Source organism: Mesoplodon bidens (genome assembly GCF_964165515.1).
Source record: "Mesoplodon bidens genome assembly, chromosome: 17".
Lineage (NCBI taxonomy): Eukaryota > Metazoa > Chordata > Mammalia > Artiodactyla > Ziphiidae > Mesoplodon > Mesoplodon bidens.
Genome location: NC_138174.1, coordinates 23,170,469 through 23,188,617, shown reverse-complemented (window position 1 = coordinate 23,188,617; position 18,149 = coordinate 23,170,469). Strand labels below are relative to the sequence as shown.

The 18,149-nt window shown below is 45.6% G+C and overlaps 1 protein-coding gene across 7 annotated transcripts in view; it reads right to left on the bottom strand.

Annotated features, from left to right (window-relative positions):
• The window catches only part of ENOX1 (ecto-NOX disulfide-thiol exchanger 1), a 332,135-nt gene that overhangs the window by 151,390 nt on the left and 162,596 nt on the right, over positions 1-18,149 (bottom strand). For all 7 annotated transcript variants that reach the window (XM_081214793.1, XM_081214789.1, XM_081214791.1 and 4 more), the window contains 2 exons: positions 14,400-14,633; positions 3,189-3,401 (listed from right to left, as the gene is read on the bottom strand). In XM_081214793.1, coding sequence (XP_081070919.1) covers positions 3,189-3,401; positions 14,400-14,633 — 447 coding nt within the window. The remainder of the gene's footprint in view (positions 1-3,188; positions 3,402-14,399; positions 14,634-18,149) is intronic.

The following is an 18,149-nucleotide window of genomic DNA, read 5'->3' as shown; positions in this document are numbered from 1 at the left end:
ACTCAAGGGATTTAAGTGGGGAAGATGTGCTCTGAATTATGACAGACAATGTATGAAAAATAGATTGAGCTGGAGGAAAGGTGGAAAGGGAGGAATTACACACAGCAGAAACTGCAAAATGTCTCTCTCTCTGTAGCCATTCTCCCCTCCTTCCTAACTCGGAGAACTCCAGTTTTATTCTGGAGAGCAATGGACCCAGTCAAAAAAGTATATTTCCCATTTTCCTTGTAGCTTGGCATGGCCACATGTAATAATTCAGCACAACAAGACATAAATTGAAGCCTATTGGGGATCTTTGGGCAAATTTGCTTTCCTGCTCTAAAGGTGCAACCCCTTCCTCTTCCTTTCTTCCTCTCCTTTTTCTTATATGATTCCAGCTTGTAAAAACAAGATGTGATGGCAGGAGCAACAGCAGCCCTCTTAGACAACTATCTAAGAAGGTTAATATTGATAGTATCACAGAAACCTCAGGCCTGACAGCCTTAAACCACTGAATCAGTGCCAACAAATCTGGGTTTCACTGTGTATAAAAAGAAAATGCTCCATTTGTTAAGATGAAGTTTGCTTGGGTTTTCTATTACTTACAAGTGGACACCATATTTAACTGACATACCAGGCTCTTATCATCGTTCAGGCAGCCTGCACTTGAATGGTGGCAGTGAAAATAAATAAAAGTGGGTCAATTTTGAATGTTGAAACAATGGGATTTCCTGCTGTCCTGTATGTGGGCTTTGGTGGTGGGGGATGGTGGGTGTGAATATTACTTACAGGACTTTGGTCTGCGAATGTATTAAAATGGGAAGGAAGAAACCAAAGAAGGACAGGTTTGAAGGTTAAAAGCAAGAATTTAGTTTTTGGTATTTTACAGGTGGGGTACCTAAGTGTTATCTATGACAGTAATCTCCATTCTTGCGGTCTCCATGAGGTGGGATCTTCCCCCAAAGTTCCTGGCCCGGCTCTAGCCCTGCATTCTCTTCTCTTTCAGGGAGCAAGTGAACCAGCCTGTCTGTACAGGGTACAGTGGGCCCTTGAACAACGCAGGTTTGAACTGTGCAGGTCCACTTATATATACTACAATACTGCATCATCCATGCTTGGTTGAATCTGCGGATATGGAACTGAGCACAGGGAGGGCCGACTGTAAAGTTCTACTCGGATTTTTCATCTGCAGAGGGTCCAAGCCCCTAACCGCTGTGCGTTGTTCGAGGGTCACCTGTACTCATTCCCGTCTGCTTCTCCACATGTGATGTGGTACATAGGGATACAGGCTCCACAGGGAGAAGCCTGTGGTCCTCGGAGCTGCCTGTGGCTGGATGCTCAACCCTCAGGTCCAGCATCAGGAAGCCCATCATGCCTGCAGATCTCAACCCCATTATCCAATTAGCTTTTATCAGGAGTAAAACACTGATGTTTGTATCCCCACGTGCTGGACTTCTTTGTCTATCTCTCAGTGGTTTTACACTTAGGTTGGCTTCTACCTGTATAATATTAGACACATCCCATTCTTTCAGCCACATGATGGGGGGCTTGTTTTTAACGAGTGTTTCTTTCAACAGGTATCGCAAGAAAAAAACATAATCCCTCTCCTATTCTCATGTGTGGCTGCCTTCCTATCTTCCTTGTGAGAGTCAAGGATTGAGTCTTCCCTGCCCAGTGGGAGTGTAAACCGCAGAGGAATAAGGATTTATTTAAAACTGATGCTATTGAGCAAAAGGTAATCAGTGATCATTCTGCTGTTCAGGCAGTTGGCTTCTTGCCATAACTTTGCAGGAATTGTATTATTAAAATGGTGTGGCCTTTCCCTCTCTCCCTTTTCTCTGCTACCAATCCACCCTACCCCACCTACTAATCAATTCTCTGCTTCCCTCCTTTAAAAGGTGGTCTGGGTGTTAGTGGACTTTAGCCTAGCTCTAGTAACCCCAACTTCAGAACTGCTGGGCATACACAGTCGGGTAAAAGGTCATGGCTCGCCACCAGGGAATCTGGGTAAGGTGGTCTGACAATGGTCTCTATGAGATACAGCAGTTCCGTTTTTCCTTTTTTTTTTTTTTTTTTTTTTTCTACAAAGACAGGGTGTCCCAGGTTGGTCTCATACTGGATATTTGGTCACTTATCAGAGTTTATGTTTGGGAGTTTCCTTATGTGACATTTTACGCTGTGGCAAAAATGGTCTTTTGACAACAAAGTTATATAAAACACATTTACAGTTAAGATTCTGGTTTTTCATCCCCTCCTCTCTTTCCATCCTAACGGATACATTATGGCTGGGGTTTACACTGATGAAAGAGGTGATGGGCGTTTTGGCACATTATGTCATTGAAAATAATACTTATTCTCAGAATGAATATGTAAATTGCATATGTTGCCATCCCGTGCGGGGTCCTGCACCTGGTGTGGAATGGAGCGCGGCACCATTACAAGTGTCATTTAATAGGTTTTACCAAGCAAGGGCACATCAGCAGCTGTGAGGCATGATGCCACTGTGACATTAACTACAGACACAGAGTGCCCATAAAAAAATATATGTCCTTTGTTTTGAATAGAGCCCTGGGTAATTTCCCTAACTATTGTTCTATGAGAAAGCCCCGTTTACTCCCTTTCATCAATTTAGGATCTGGACGTGAAAAATCACTGGCATCCAGTGGTTCAGGCAATTTGCTTTCCAAATGAAAAAAGGACAAAAAATAATACTGCAGAAAAATCTCTACTCCTGAGTTGCCTGTGTTGACAGCCAAGGCTCACCTCAAATAAAGGATCCTGAGGAGGAGTCCTTCTGACCTTCTTTCTAAACAGAGCCCAAGGACAATGCGTGACAGTGTATTCAGGGGCTGCTTCTACTCCCGGCTCGGGGCCCGCAGGTGAGGGTGGCCACCCTGCAGGGGCGGTGTGAACTGCAGTGGGTCCAGCAGGCACCGAAGCGTCTGTCTGCCCCGCCCTGGGGCCCAGGCCGGGTGTTCTGCGGAAAAGCTACAGAAATGCTGCTCACCTTGAGAAGTAAGCTCTCAGGGCGGGGTCCGTGCTCCTCCAAGTTGCCACAGGACATGAAATCGGTTATGAGGTTTTGCCATTCGATATGGAGTAAGATGGGAAATTATGGGACTACTTACCCCCAAATGAAAAAAAAAAATGAGTACATAAGAAAAGGCAACATCATGACAAAAGAGATGGCCCCCCCAAATCTTACTTACATTGAGTGAGGATCCCGGTTAAGGCATTTTTGAAATTCTCCTTGGCCTCCTCCATCTCCTGCTCATGGGTGGCTTTCTCGTTCATCAGCCGACGGACATGGCTGTTGGCCGACTGCACCATGGAATAGAACTGGTTTGCAGACCGCCGGTTTACTTCCCCTCGCTCAATCCAGGACAGCAGCACTGTGATGGCCTCTGAAAACTTGCTATCGTCTGGAAATGCAAAACCACCAAGTCCAAATCACGCCCAGGAAAGATTTTGGTTTTCACTTTGGTTCCTCTCTAAAGGCAAAGCCCGGTCCATCCTAATGGATATGTTTTCAGAACTTGGCCTTGTGAGCTTTCCTGCGACTAATGGCTCCATCATCACTTAGCTTGTCTTCCCACAACTAACTCCACGGCACTGCACAACCACCCGAGAAACAAAGGGTGGCTCACCCTCTCAACGAGCTCGGTTTTAGAAGATCTGCTCTGGGCATCCTTTGAAATATGGTACAACCGCACTCTTCCACCAAACCCAGATTTCTCTTTCTTAAGACTGGCTCGAAAAACTCTTATTCACCTATTTGGCCTCCAGTTGATTTCTTTATTCTTTCACCAGAAATAGCATACAGTGATACTAGTTTTCTGACTTAGAATCTGCTGAATTATTGTCAAGATGTGGATGACATTAAATTACTTTTAAAAGTGGTTGTGATGTGAGATATTGTTCCTACAGTGGTAGTAGGAATAGGTCAATTCTTATTCTACTGAAGTTCAAAGCTAATTTCACTTTAGGTTTAATAGAACATATTTGATTAGGCTGAAAACTAGAATATTTCCTTGTTTTCAACAAAAGAGGACCTGTTCCGGGATGGTCAGTGTTTGCCTCGGAAGGCTACTGGAAACCCATTTGAACTTGGTTTGAGGGGTGTGTTCATGGGGGGAGGTTCTACCTGTAAATAAGTGATAAAGTTTATTTCAAAGAAATCAATATACTTGCCCATTCGCAAATAGTTACTGGAACAGATCTGTCTTTTACGACTGACTTGGAGGTGGAGAAGAAGCAAGTTTGAAGGAGATTAAGTTAACTGGAAGTGGAAGCTGTATGTCAGTTATTACAACATTAATTGATCCTATTGCTGAAGGCTCACTGCGTATTTTCCAGACAAACTTGAAGAGACGAGCCTTTCATCCGTATTTTTTTACCCCCGAAAAAATGTGATTTAAGAGAAATATCCTAGAAACTAACACAACATTGTAAATTAAGTATACTTCAATAAAAAATTTTTTAAAAATCCTACATCTTCCAAGTAAACTGAGTAGAATCTGAGTTCTAAAAATAAGAAGCAAAATTAGACTAAAAGATTCAGATGCTTCTCACGTATTTGACAAATACTAAGTGACTACCATGTTCCCTCTACTAGAGGAACACCAGAGACATCCTTATACACTGTATGTGTATATTCCATTGTTTATATATTATTATATATTGTGTGCATACATATACACACACACATACATACACACTCTAGATGAACAGATAGAGGGTGATTCATATTTAGTAAAGGAATTTTATTTTATTTTACTCACCAGAGGTTTTACAATCAACCATCGCTGTTAGTATTTTACACACCATACAAAGTCTGCATTTGCGGGGTGCTTTGTGAATTTTGCAGAGCGCTGCGGAAATACCATGAGTACCTTTTATCCCAGAGGCCCCCTTTCAGACCAGGGCACTTCACTGCTGTGGCTGCTTCTTGCCCAGGAGGTACTTGCACTGAGTGAAGGCAGGATTGCTTGACCCAGTGCCCGTGGATTCTCCAGGATGGAAATCCTGCTGTTGATGGGCCACCATCCCGGGCCCTCTCCCGCCTGGGTGGTGACAGCCTGGGCTTGGGGATCAAAGCTTTACTCCTGGGCAAACCTGCCCCTTCTGCCCTCACGCTTTGATCCGAGGAGATAAGTGGCCTGGAGAAGGCCCACAGGGCAGCCTGCACGTGAAAGACTCAAGTTTCCTTGCCAATTTCAACCAACCCGCAATTGAGCGTGCACTTGTTCAGCGTCACAGCTGGTTTGCACAGTTTTGTTAACTCTGGAATTTCAGTCTGAGTTCAACCCTCAGTGAACTCCAGCTGCACGGGGTTCTTATTTCATAGACCAGAGCAGCTTGTATAAGATAGAATCCATCACACAACTTAACACTGCGTTCAACCCGTGGAGAGGCCCATAATTCAGCATTATGCTTGTGGGAGCCCCAATGCGACCCTTACAGTCAGAATAAATTCTGCCTCTCTCCCTCTCTCTGCCTCTCTGCAGATATGTGTTAGGAGAATGGGCCTCCGAAAAGACAGCAGAAATCAACCTAATGCTTATAAGAAATCTTTTTTTTTCCTCCCTCTTAAAAAATAACAACAACAGAAAAGAGAACTCTGACTTCATGGACCATTTTTCCCCTTTGCTGTGACTTGCATCTCTACGTAACACAAAGAAAAATCCTAGATGTTTTCGTTATGGGGCTTCCAAGGAGAGAGAGAGAGAGAGAGAGAGCAACGGGGTCCCATCTTTCTTTCACCCTCGCATGGGTGCAGTTTTTTCTTCTCTTGCTTGTGGTTACGCAGTTCATAAATACCCTAATTTACTGTCAGGAAGAACACACTTAAATTTTAAAAATGCATGTTTCCTTGAATGACCTAAGAGCCAAATATTATTGTTCTTCACTCCTAGACCTAAAGCATAAGTTCACCAGATTAGAGTTAATTGGTAGTTTTCAGAAAGAGAGACAGCAATTTTAGGATTAAGCAACTGAAAATACACAGCTGAAAAAGTAAGTAGGCAAGAGACTTTCTAACACTGTAACAAGTAATAGTAGGCCGAATTCCATTTTCTCAGTATATATGAATAAAATAAAATATACATTATATACTGTATATATCTTATATACACATATATATATATGGCTTAGTACATAGTTTTGAAAACTCCCAATTTTATCCTTGTTTCTGAACCTTCTGAGGCGGGCTGGTAGATGACTGATGTACCGACGTTCAAATTAACTGTGAAAACATTAGCTAACGTACAACTGGTTAAGTCTAGTCGATGTCTGTTGCCATGTAAGATGTGACTTTATACTAAATGAAGATTAAGTCAGCAGCTCCCCCTGAATGGCTACAGGAGGGTGTTGGGAGTGGTCATTTTCAATACCCAAATGAAAATTCAATTCTGGATTCAGGGGAAAGATCACAGAGAAAACAGAAAACAATATTAACTAATTTAAACAGGATTTAGATTGCAGCATTCTTAAAGCTATTCATGCGGAAAGAAATTAACACGGCTCATAAAAATCACATCAAAGATGCACTTATAAAAATTCCAGCCGATGCAGGGGACGTGGGTTCGTGCCCTGGTCCGGGAGGATCCCACGTGCCGCGGAGCGGCTGGGCCCGTGAGCCGTGGCCGCTGAGCCTGCGCGTCCGGAGCCTGTGCTCCGCAACGGGAGAGGCCACAACAGTGAGAGGCCCACGTACAGCCAACAAAAAAAAAAAAAAAAAAAAAAAAAAAAAATTCCAGGGCTTCCCTGGTGGCGCAGTGGTTGAGAGTCCGCCTGCCGATGCAGGGGACACGGGTTCGTGCCCCGGTCTGGGAAGATCCCACATGCCGCGGAGCGGCTGGGCCCGTGAGCCATGGCCGCTGAGCCTGCGCGTCCGGAGCCTGTGCTCCGCAACGGGAGAGGCCACAACAGTGAGAGGCCCGCATACCTCAAAAAAAAAAAAAAAAAAAAATCCAAGTACTTTCTGTGAACATGCGTGGGTTCAACTCTGAACGTGGGTGCCCTTCAGACACTAGAATGTGCAGACATCCCTTCTCCACACAAAGAACTGGGAAAATTGGCATATTATGGAGTGACTATGGACCATTTGCGCATTAAAAATTGCCCAATGTTTTCTAATCAGCGTCTTGACAATGTCACACCTGGGCTACTGCAACTGTTTGCTCCATGGCCTCCCTTGATCTGCAGTTTCCCCTTCAATCCATTCGCCATTCCTTTGTCACACTCCTCTTTGTTAAGGACCATGGCCTTGTCTCCCTACTTCTGCATGTACTGTGCACTCATCCTAGGGGCCCCGGAACTCCTGGTCCACCCGGCTAACTGTTATGCTTCCCTCAAGAGTCAGCCTAAATGCCTTTCATAAAGGAAGCTTTTCTGCAACCCTATCATGAATTCGGTGTCCCTTTGCTACGTTGCCACAATTCCCTATATATCCTGCTATGAAAACATTAGTCACTCTATACAGTAATCATTGGTTCATGTATCCACTGGCCCTCCAGTTCTGAGGGGTCAATGTGAGAAGAAAACTTCCAAAACATGTTTCAGTCTTCTGCTCACTCTGAGTTTTTCCCTTCGTAGTCTCTTTCATTAGACTCTATTTCTAACAGATTTGCAGTGCATTCGTGCTGGAAAGTTACAGCAAATCCAGTGGTCAAAAGTTGGGAAATACCGTTGATAATAAACATTTTAATTTCAGGTTGAAGAGTATTTTCACATTGTCTACCAGAGATAAATGTTTTCATGGCACTTAAGCTGGCTGGTCCTTTTATCCTTCAGGCCTCCAAGGTTATTACCATAAGCAATGAAAGTTAAGAGAGATGTCAGATAATTACACAGAGGCAGCTTATCCAATGACTTAAAAAACTTTTTGAAAGTTTTTTTTTTTTTCTGGAAGGTAATAACCATTGCATTTAGCTTTTTAATTTTGGGAAGGTAATAACCTTTGTATTCAGCTTCGTGAGGACTAAATAATATTATAATGATTATCACACTTCAGTATCTGAATCCATACCCATCTTATTTCATTTCTTGTCACATCAGAATTTGTCAACCTCCCTCCCTATCCCTCTTTTCCATGTTTACTGAGCACGGGGCACGTAGTAGGCATTCTAAAAATTGCATATGGGACACATCTTTGCTAGTAGTCAAAGACCACAAGCATGAGCCTCATTTGGGGGCTTATCAAAAACGTAGCCTCGGGGCTTCCCTGGTGGCGCAGTGGTTGAGAGTCCGCCTGCCTATGCAGGGGACGCGGGTTCGTGCCCCGGTCCGGGAGGATCCCACGTGCTGCAGAGCAGCTGGGCCCGTGAGCCGTGGCCGCTGGGCCTGCATGTCCGGAGCCTGTGCTCTGCGACGGGCGAGGCCACAACAGTGAGAGGCCCTCGTACCGCAAAAAAACAAACAAATGAACAAAAAACGTAGCCTCACCCTACTCAGGCCTCCTGACTCAGAATCTGCATCCTAGTCCAAGCGTTTCATATGCACATTGAAACTGGAGAAGCACTAGAAGAAATCACTCAATAAACGCCAGGGAAACTGGTGAGGAGCTCACCTAAGTTAAAAGATAATGAAAACCTGAAATGGAAAGTAGCATCTGAGAGAGTGGCGAATACTGAAAGGCTCTGATGTGGTTCTCATGAGCTTTGTGAATCCCTGTCCCCAAACCCTCCACCCCCATTTAAAGAAGAGCTGCTTAAACGTCAGTCATCTTCATCCCAGAAAAAAATGTGAAAAAAAAAGTCAAAGTCTTGGAAGTGGGCATAGGGACTGCAGATCCTTTCGATGGAATGCTGGGCCAGAGGATCCTCTCCACCCCCCTCTGGGATTATCTGATTTTACAGGGATGTGAATCTCTAATTGTTAAAGATTAGGCTATTTTACAACTCTTTAGGGACAGAATACAAATTGTGAAAACGCATAACAATGCAAATAATTCTTCTCTGTAACAATGTAAATGAATTTTTGTCCACAAGAAAATATAAGTCTTTACAAAGCAAACTCTCTTCTGAGCCAGTTTTAACATCTTACTCATTCTCTCATTAATTAGTGAGTTAAGTAAAATCACTGATACAGGCTCATTTTGTATTTCTTCTCCCTCTTTGGGTGCACAGGGAGATCTGGCCCTGAATTTCAGAACAATAAGTGTGACAAGAGCCAGGCCATGAGCCCTGAATATGAAAACTGAAGTGGGTTGGAGTAGCCTGATTTCTGGTGGGTCTAGAAAGGAGTGACAGGAAGGTAGATTCCATGTTTGAACAAAATGTCTCGAGAATGAGGGAAAAAAGGAAGACATCCTACAACACTTTTTCTTTCCACAGAAATGGGGATAGACACACACACACACACACACACATACATACACACACACACACAGAATGAATGGTATGTCTATATAGCTGTCCCTGATTTCTAGATTCTATGATAGGTAGAAATAACTTATAGTGTACAGTCACATACTGATTCAGGCAGAATGGACATTCCAGGATGGCACTGCTACTACAACATTCCCAAAATCTCACTATGTGTACCTAAAAATTAGACATCCCTAAACAAATCTTCATTCTCTGGCTGCTCAATTAACCATCAAGAGGGGTGGTACCTTACCTATCCTTCAAATCACAGATAGTGTGAAAGGCTACACAAATGTTAATACTTCCTCCTCTACCCTCGACATACCTACAAGGTCACTTACACACACACAGACACACACAGACACACACAAACACAATCTCTCCAACAATTTAGTACCTGTGAAAATGAGAAAATTCAGCGGGGACAACATAAACATGCACTGATTATTCCTGCTTTTGGATCAGGTAAAATGTTTCTAGATGAAGTGGTCTATCTCGCCTTGTGAAGGTCAGTAACGCCCAAGGACGTGATTCTCAAACAGGTTCCCGTGCTTCATATTTCCTTTGCCCTGAGAAGGAAGCTTGGCTTCTAGCTAATGGAACTTCGACTTGGCTCAGAGCATTACTGATTTTTTTTAGTTTCTCAGAACCATAAATATTGACAACCATCTCAGCAAGATGCTGGCAACCACTTGCGCGGTTTCTCCCTCTGGCAGGCTGATCGGGGGCCATTCTGTATGCACATCAGAGACTAGTCCTCAGAAATTACAAATGCTGATCGCAGAAAGACTGTATCCTGGATGACATATCAGGGAATCCCAAGGACAATGCTTGCAAAGCTTTGTCAAAACTTCACCTGATTCAGAGAGAAACTCTTCATTCATCACATAATGAAAGATTATGTGAAGCTTTCCAAAGGGGGAAAAAGTACACAAGAACTTTTAAATGCTCTTGCCAGGAGAAATCCCCAGTGAATCAGGAGATCATCTTTCCTCACTGTCTAATCAATCTCTCCCTTCCACAGTCCAAACATGGGGCTCCCCCAGGGGTGGATGGTCTGTATTAGACCAAGAGAAATTCATTATCTCATCTGCCTGGTGCTACTGTTTCCAATAAAGTGTAATTATGGTGGTACTGAGCTTCTTCTCACTTTCTCAAAGCCGTGCCATAAACTTTGGATCTGTGAGCAGTTACTTCCCAGTCAGTCTTCACTAAGTTGAACTGTCTCAGAACAATGTCTATTTAATCAGCAGGGTGCCCGCTAATTTTCTTTTCTAGAATTTGTATTAACCATAACAGACACTGGGTGCTGCAGTGCCTCAGACGCTACACCATTACAACTCAGTGTCTCCTCTGACTTCAGAAGACCCAGGGACCACTGGATCGGGGCTACTGGGTCCCAGAAGGTCACCCCTCTCTCACCCCACCTCTGCCAGGCTGGGTTGCCTACCACTCCCGGGCTAGCGCGCTGCACTTCCCATGCATAATAGTGGGAAGAGCTTTGTAATTGCCTCTGTCACTCAAGAAACCTAAACTACACCTAAACTCTGTGAGGCAGGGGCTTTGTGTGCTGCTTCCCTGGCATCACAGTGTCAGGGATATGGCAAAGAGCTCAGCGAATACTTGTGGAGTGAGTGGAATGGTGGCCGAGGGCACATCACACTTCCCTACACTTCCCATCATGCCTGGTAGCACTGCTGGCCAGAAACGCAACACGCTCATAGCTCCAAACAGCTAAGAAAGAGAGACAGGAATTAATTTACTGAGCATCTACTGCATGCATAGTTTTACCACCGGGCAGGATATGGAGGGCCTTGTCGGTTAGAGTAAAGACTTGGCCAGTACAGATTTTGCTGGATAAAGCTGATTTTCCACAAGAAAATTCTAAGGATAAACGAGTATGGTGTAAAATGGGGGAAAAATGCTTGTAATACACCTGAGATAGCAAGATTTCTCAGGGGAGGAAAAAAAATCAAATCCAATTAGGTATTTTCAGATTGTATTTCCATTTCCTTTCTGATCCAGGTTTTTTTTTACCTGAGGTCTTGATGGTGTTTTACATCCCCACATCAAGGAAATCATCTTCAGGGAAACAGTTTCCTTGGCTCCTCTGCCTGGCTTTTCAGCGTTATCAGGAGCGTGGAGTGGATTTCCTCTCAGAGGCGGCCAATTTCCTAAGCAATTAAATGCTGTTTATATTCCAAACTCTGTGCTTAGGTTGAAATTGTCAAGCTTGATATTACCTGACTGTTGCCTAAGATGTAGCCCCAGCTAGCTCATTTTACTGTAACTGCCATCTATTAAAATTTCCAATCTGTTCTCTCCTCAAGGGATCACACAGTACTTGGCAAAGGTATGGCTTCTAAATTCTTCAAATTACACTCATCTACATAAATATACAGGTTTGAAATGGCAAGGTTTGCAAATGACTTTACCAAACTGACTTCCCAATCTGCTATCCTTTAACAGGAAAGGCAATGCTGTGGAACTCTTACACGCGAAGACACTTCTGTGCTGGTTTCTTAAAAAGAACCTAACGTAGATGCCAAACTTTCCTGAAACTCCTCCATGGGGTCACGGCGCCAAGGTGCTAGTTTTTGTCACTTCGAGGTGTGGACACGATCGAATACAGTTGAGCTGATGCAGCTCATTAAGTGAGGTGATACTACACAATGTACTGGATATTAAAGAAAAAATTATTTGCTCCAAAATCAACATTCCTGCTCGAGAATGTTGCTCTTCCTCATTCTGCTCGCTCCTTATGGATTCCAGTCTGAATGGAAAAGTGAGAGGACGTCTGAATATGCGTTTTACATGCTTTTTATTAAAGGGACAGCCACAGCCTATGATGGTAAGACACACCTTCTCGGAGCAGCAGAGCATGTGCCAAGGGCATCAGTAAGAGGTGCTCCATGGTTACGTCAACTAAGGAAGGTTCTACGAGGATCAGGTCATTAGCCACTGCAGTCGCTGACCTTCAACACACCCTGAAAGGAATTCTGGGCAGAGAAAAGGCATGCAGCACTCTGTGCTCTGGGGAAACTGGCAGAACAGGCTTCCACATGGGTAGATATTTTCAGGAGAAACTTTTATGAACCCAAATTCTTGCATCTTCCCATACTTAGAAAAGTACTAAAGCCATTAACTAAGATATCTGTTCCTTGTGACTAGCAGCAGCCTTCTCCTAAGATGTGTGCTTGGGTGCAGGCACCCCCTTCACCAAAATCACATATATATTGACTTCCTCCGTTACCTCTTTGGAAAACTTCCTCAGAGCTCTCTGAGAGGCTGTCCCCTGAGCTAGAGTCCTCAGTAAGACACTGAATAAACTCAACTCACAGCTCTTACAATGTGAGGTGTTTTTTTTTTTTTTCCCCCGAGTCAACAGTTTCAGTGGCAACTGCATCTGATTAGGGGTTCCCAAGGCTGGAGCAGGGGATGAGGGCTAGAAGCAGAAGTCTTTTTTTTTTTTTTTTTTTGCGGTACGCGGGCCTCTCCCTGTTGTGGCCTCTCCCGTTGCGGAGCACAGGCTCCGGACGCGCAGGCTCAGCGGCCGTGGCTCACGGGCCCAGCCGCTCCGTGGCATGTGGGATCTTCCCGGACCGGGGCACGAACCCGTGTACCCTGAATCGGCAGGCGGACTCTCAACCACTGCGCCACCAGGGAAGCCCTTAAATGCTTTTTTAAAAAAACAGAATGTCAACTTCCTATCTTCCTAAAATAGGTTTCAGGCAGCTTTTCATGTTTCCTTTAGTGAAAACATCCAATCCACTTTAAACACTGCCAGCTATGCTCTAAAACACTCCAAGGATCAATCGCATCTCTCCTCTCCTAATGACTTCTCTGTTGTTTATGGAATAAAACCCAAATCCGGTGGCAGCCCTCGGGCCTTCACCATCTGGCCCCAGGCTGCTTTCCCAGCGTCACCTTCACTCTGTTCCCCCAGGAGGCGACTTGCCTTTCTCTGCCTGTGCCCAAATCCCCTCTGCCTCCTGTCTTTACTCCTTGAGCTCCAGCCTCTGACAAGAATGTCTTTAGGCCCTTTCTTCTCCTGGGGAAACAAATCTTGTGTATCCTGCAAGGTTCAAGTTCTGCCTCCTCTGCGAAGACTTTCTTGACACTGACATCAACACCACTCACACCTGTCCGTGAGTTCCCAAAGCATGTTGCTCATATGCTGGTTGACAATCATGTCACTGGCTTTGCATTACAGTTCATCGTGGCCAGCCACCATGACCTGTTTTTTCATTGAAACCTGACACGCCCAACAGACTGGGGAGGGTGTGACCATCACTTGCCTGTGAAGTGCACCCTTGTTGCTGGAGTCAAACAACTCTGCTCAATAATGGAACAGAACTGACACACATGTCATCCTAACTTCCACATCTGGCTTCTCCCCAGTCATCTGTAGTTCACTGTGGCAAGTACTAAAGCCTCCGTCTCTCTGTCTTTATCCCCCAGGGCCTCAAACCCGGGAGAAGAGCACAGAAAACAGTTAAAGAAATGACACATGCTCACTTCTAGTTCTAACTCTTCCATAGACGTTAGGAGGGTCCCTTCCCCTCCATCTCTAAAGACAGGGACCCTATTCTACATTTCTCTTCTGTCCTGCACGGGCCCCAGCACGGTTGCAGATGAGCCTTGTGTGGGGGGTGGCTTTGTTAAGAGGCCAGCAGAGTGCAAACTACAGACCTGGAGGAGCCCCGGAACCTGCCTGCCTGCAGGAGGAGGCACTGGTTCATTCAACAGGGGTAGGAAGTCAGACGGTGGCCTGCTACGGGGCTAGTGCGGAGGGCTCTTCTGACCCGCTCTGCTTGAGTTTGGTTGATACACACACACATTCAGGGAGAAGGCAGGGGAGAGGGCTGGGCAGGGGCACGGCTCTGTCCAGGCAGCAGGAGGAAGCCCGGGGGACCCCGGTCCCATGAGCTCAGCACGCCAAGGGACAGGAGAAACACCTGGGCCCGGCGCCTGGGGATCACGCTGTTTCCCTGGCGGCGGGCGATGGCCGGCGGGGCGGCGGCGGAGGAAGCAAACGCGCGCAGCTCCTACCTTTCAGCTTCTCGGCCAAGAGCGCGGCCTCGTGCTCCGAGTAGTGCATGATGGGCGGCGGCGAGGGCGGCCGCAGCCGGTCCTCCTCCAGCTTCCGCCGGTGCCGCTCCTCGCGGGCGCGCATCCTCTGCTTGCACTCCCACTCGTAGAAGTCGTCCCGGGCCTGGGCGAAGTCCACGTGCAGCCGGCCCGAGTCCTTTTTGTCCGTGCTAGACCCTAAGCGCATCCGGTAACCTGAAACCAGTGGGAAGGCGGGTCACATCACACTGTCACAACATTGTCACACACGACTGTCACAGTCTCGGGGCCAGGCCCTCAGGACGCGCCAGGGGAGCTCTCACTGATTTCTTTTTCCCTCACAAAGGACATCCTTCCCATAGGAGGTGGGAAGCTGTTATCCTCCGAGGCCATCTGGAAGCACGGCCCGAGGTACGCCTATTACAGATTTGGGGATAAACGCTCCACTGGGAGAGGTCTTCAAGCCAATGTTGCCAAGAGGATGATCTCAAGAACCAGGGCACTTATCCTATTATCCTAACTCCTTCTTCCTTCTGACTTCCAGGAAGATCAGAAAACTATGGGGCATGTAGCTTTCTTCCCCCTCCACTTTTTATGGCCTCAATTTTATATTTTCAATTTACTGTAACTCTGTTGCATAAGCCCTCTTACTTTTATTTTTAGAAAGAGGTGGAGTGCGAGTTAATAAATATTATCTATGATATTTAAAAAGATCTACAAAGTAAATTCCACGACATCTCACTCACAGGCTATTGCTTCATTCTCCTAGAAAACGCCACTTGCTCCATTCTGTCTCAGTGGCTGCAAAAGCCACAATTACTAAGGCAATTTTGCAATACTGTTTTATTTCCACTTATCCTCTGGGGCACACAGGAGAATATTTTACCTTCAATCAAGAGGCCTTGCCGCGGCCTTCCTTACAGCCCTCCAGCACCTCATCTGGCACGCAGCACTGCACAAATTGTCCATGCAATCTTTGAAGGCCACAGGAGCCCGTGTGAGAGCCCAGAGCTAGACCAAAAAAATGGGCCTGGAAGTCTTTGGGGGATTTACTGTGAGCTACACAACTTATAAAGATTATAAGCAGAAACTTGATCTGAGAAATCAACACAAACAGAACTGAAACCAGGCTGCCAGCCTAACTTCAAGGGAAGGAGGTTTGGCTTTGAGGTTGCTCTTCAGTTTGGGGTACTCAGATTTTTAAAAACATAAATTCAGGTCCCAGCAGGATCCCTGCTGTCAGGGGCTGCCAGACGCGAGAGCAAAATAAGCACTTTTGCTGTGCAGGGACTTTGCAAATGAGACACCACTGTGAAATGCTAGGCTGCACTGTACTGATGCTCAGGACCTTGTGGCAGATTTCTATGGATTATTTTAGCATTTGGGGTTGAAACTCAGCTGAAAAATCCCAGGAGAGGCTGGCTTCTCCCCAGTAGGGTACTTCACACCTTTGAAAAGTTACAAATGTGAAACAGATCTCAAGTCTGATTCCTGTTATGACCCTCTCACTCCCAGGTTTAAAAGGTATTATCTCTCTAAAACTGGGAAGACATAACAATACCTATCAAAAACGCAAACATCTCAAGAGGGAGGGGATTTGGGGATGTATGTACACATACAGCTGATTCACTTTGTGATACAGCAGAAACTAGCACACCATTGTAAAGCAATTATACCCCAATAAAGATGTTAGAAAATAAATAAATTTTTTTAAAAAGTGTTCACAGGGGCTTCCCTGGTGGCGCAGCGGTTGGGAGTCCGCCTGCCGGTGCAGGGGACATGGGTTCGTGCCCCGGTCCGGGAAGATCCCACATGCCGCAGAGCGGCTGGGCCTGTGAGCCATGGCCGCTGAGCCTCTATGTCCAGAGCCTGTGCTCCGCAACGGGAGAGGCCACAACAGTGAGAGGCCCGTGTACTGCAAAAAAAAAAAAAAAAAGTGTTCACAAGCAAAAAGAAAAAAAAAAAGCAAACATCTGATCACAGAGGGGCAGAATTAATGCTAAAGCAGAGTATATTTTGGTTGTGGGCTGTGGAAACTTAACAAATCAGCAGGCCATGGTGATATATACGTAACAGCTGAGCAGGCAGAATGGCCTAAGACTGGCCAGCTGTCCCAACTGGCCAAGCAACTTTCCCCTGGTCATGTCCAGAGCATCACTTTTCAGACACAGACATTTCTGGTTCCCAAAATTACCCTCTCTTTCATCAAAACACCATCATTAAGGCCTTAAAAGAGCCCTGTGATGAGGCTGAGTCTAAAATTAGCTTGGCCCTCAAATGTGATTTTGGTCCTAAAATTAGACAGGCCATCCAGCTGGGCTAGGGCTTGCGGGAGCTCTTACGTAAGAGCGGCAGCCTGCCTGCCTTCCTTCCTGCCCCTCCCAGTCAGCCTTTCAGATCTTCCCAGGACGATGCTGCAACCTTGCCAGGGCAGCCCAGGCAGAGCTGGGAGACTCCTGTGTACTCAGGCACGTAGGCTGGAGGTGAGGCCTTTGCTGTGGGATGCCAAGGGGTAGTCAGGCAGGGGGCCGGGTCAGAGCTTGAAAAAAATACAGCATCAAGGCATAAATTTGAAACTTACATGTGCCTACATTTGGAAATGTTCATCTTTTGGCAATGTACTATGAGTTTTCTGATTGGGTCTAAACATTATGTCAGTGTTGAAAAACACCTTTGATTTACTGTAGCCCTTTCATTTAATCAGGTGGGGGTAAAGTCATAGTTGTATTGGTGGAGCTGTGATTAGAACCCCAATTCCCAGGGCAGGATTCCTTCTCTATCATCATCAGGATATTTGTGTTAAAAACAACCACTTACTGAATGGTTCCCATGTTGCACGTGCCCTGCTAGGCACTTAATATCCCTTATTTTGATTCATTCCTCATAACAATCCAATGAGGTAGCACTATTACTATCTCGATTTTGCAGAAGAGAAAAGAGAGGCTCAGAGAGAGGTTATCTTGCCCGAGACCTGTGAAATCCAGTGCCATACACTCAACAGAATCCCCAGTTGTCTACTAGATTACTCTGATGCTGTAGCTCAAGACTTTGTGAGAGATATGAGTGTTGTATTTTTATTCGATGTTTTATCGTCCACCTCCATTCTGGAATACTTTCAGGTTTCCTTTTCCACTGTCAGGTTTTATTGGAATAAGGGTTTTAAAGTTCTCCAGGTCACTATCTAGCTCAGGAAAGTCTCTTCAGTGTTGGAATAACCTCAAGGCTTCTGGGGTTTGCAAGACAATTTTATGGTAATAGGGGCTGACTGCAGAGTTAAGTAAATCTGGTAGTAATGTTCAGATTTTTTTTCCCCTCTTCTTTTCGCACTTTTCCCCACTAGCTTTGCCTCTGGAAGAGGGAAGTGATGTGCAGAGTGACAGACTGAAATATGCAGATGGAGGCACAGAGGGCATGGCAGTGAGTTAAATCTAAAAAGACATCCTTCCAAAGCTACATTTCAATACCAGCTCTGTGATGCTTAGATTTGGCAAAGGCCTTGCTGACAGGCTCCATACATTTGCTCTAACACCCAGAGGGTAGAAGGCAGCAGGAGGCTTAATTTCAACCTCTGTAAAAATTTCCCTTATAAATGGCACCAGAGAAGCAGGGATGGTGGGGCGGGCTTGGCCAGGCTAAATGCACTAGCAACTGGGAGGTGATGCTGGGCCTCCTCCTCAGGCCCGAGGACCACTTTCTGCACGGCACTCATCTTGATCTGGTGCCCTGGTGTCT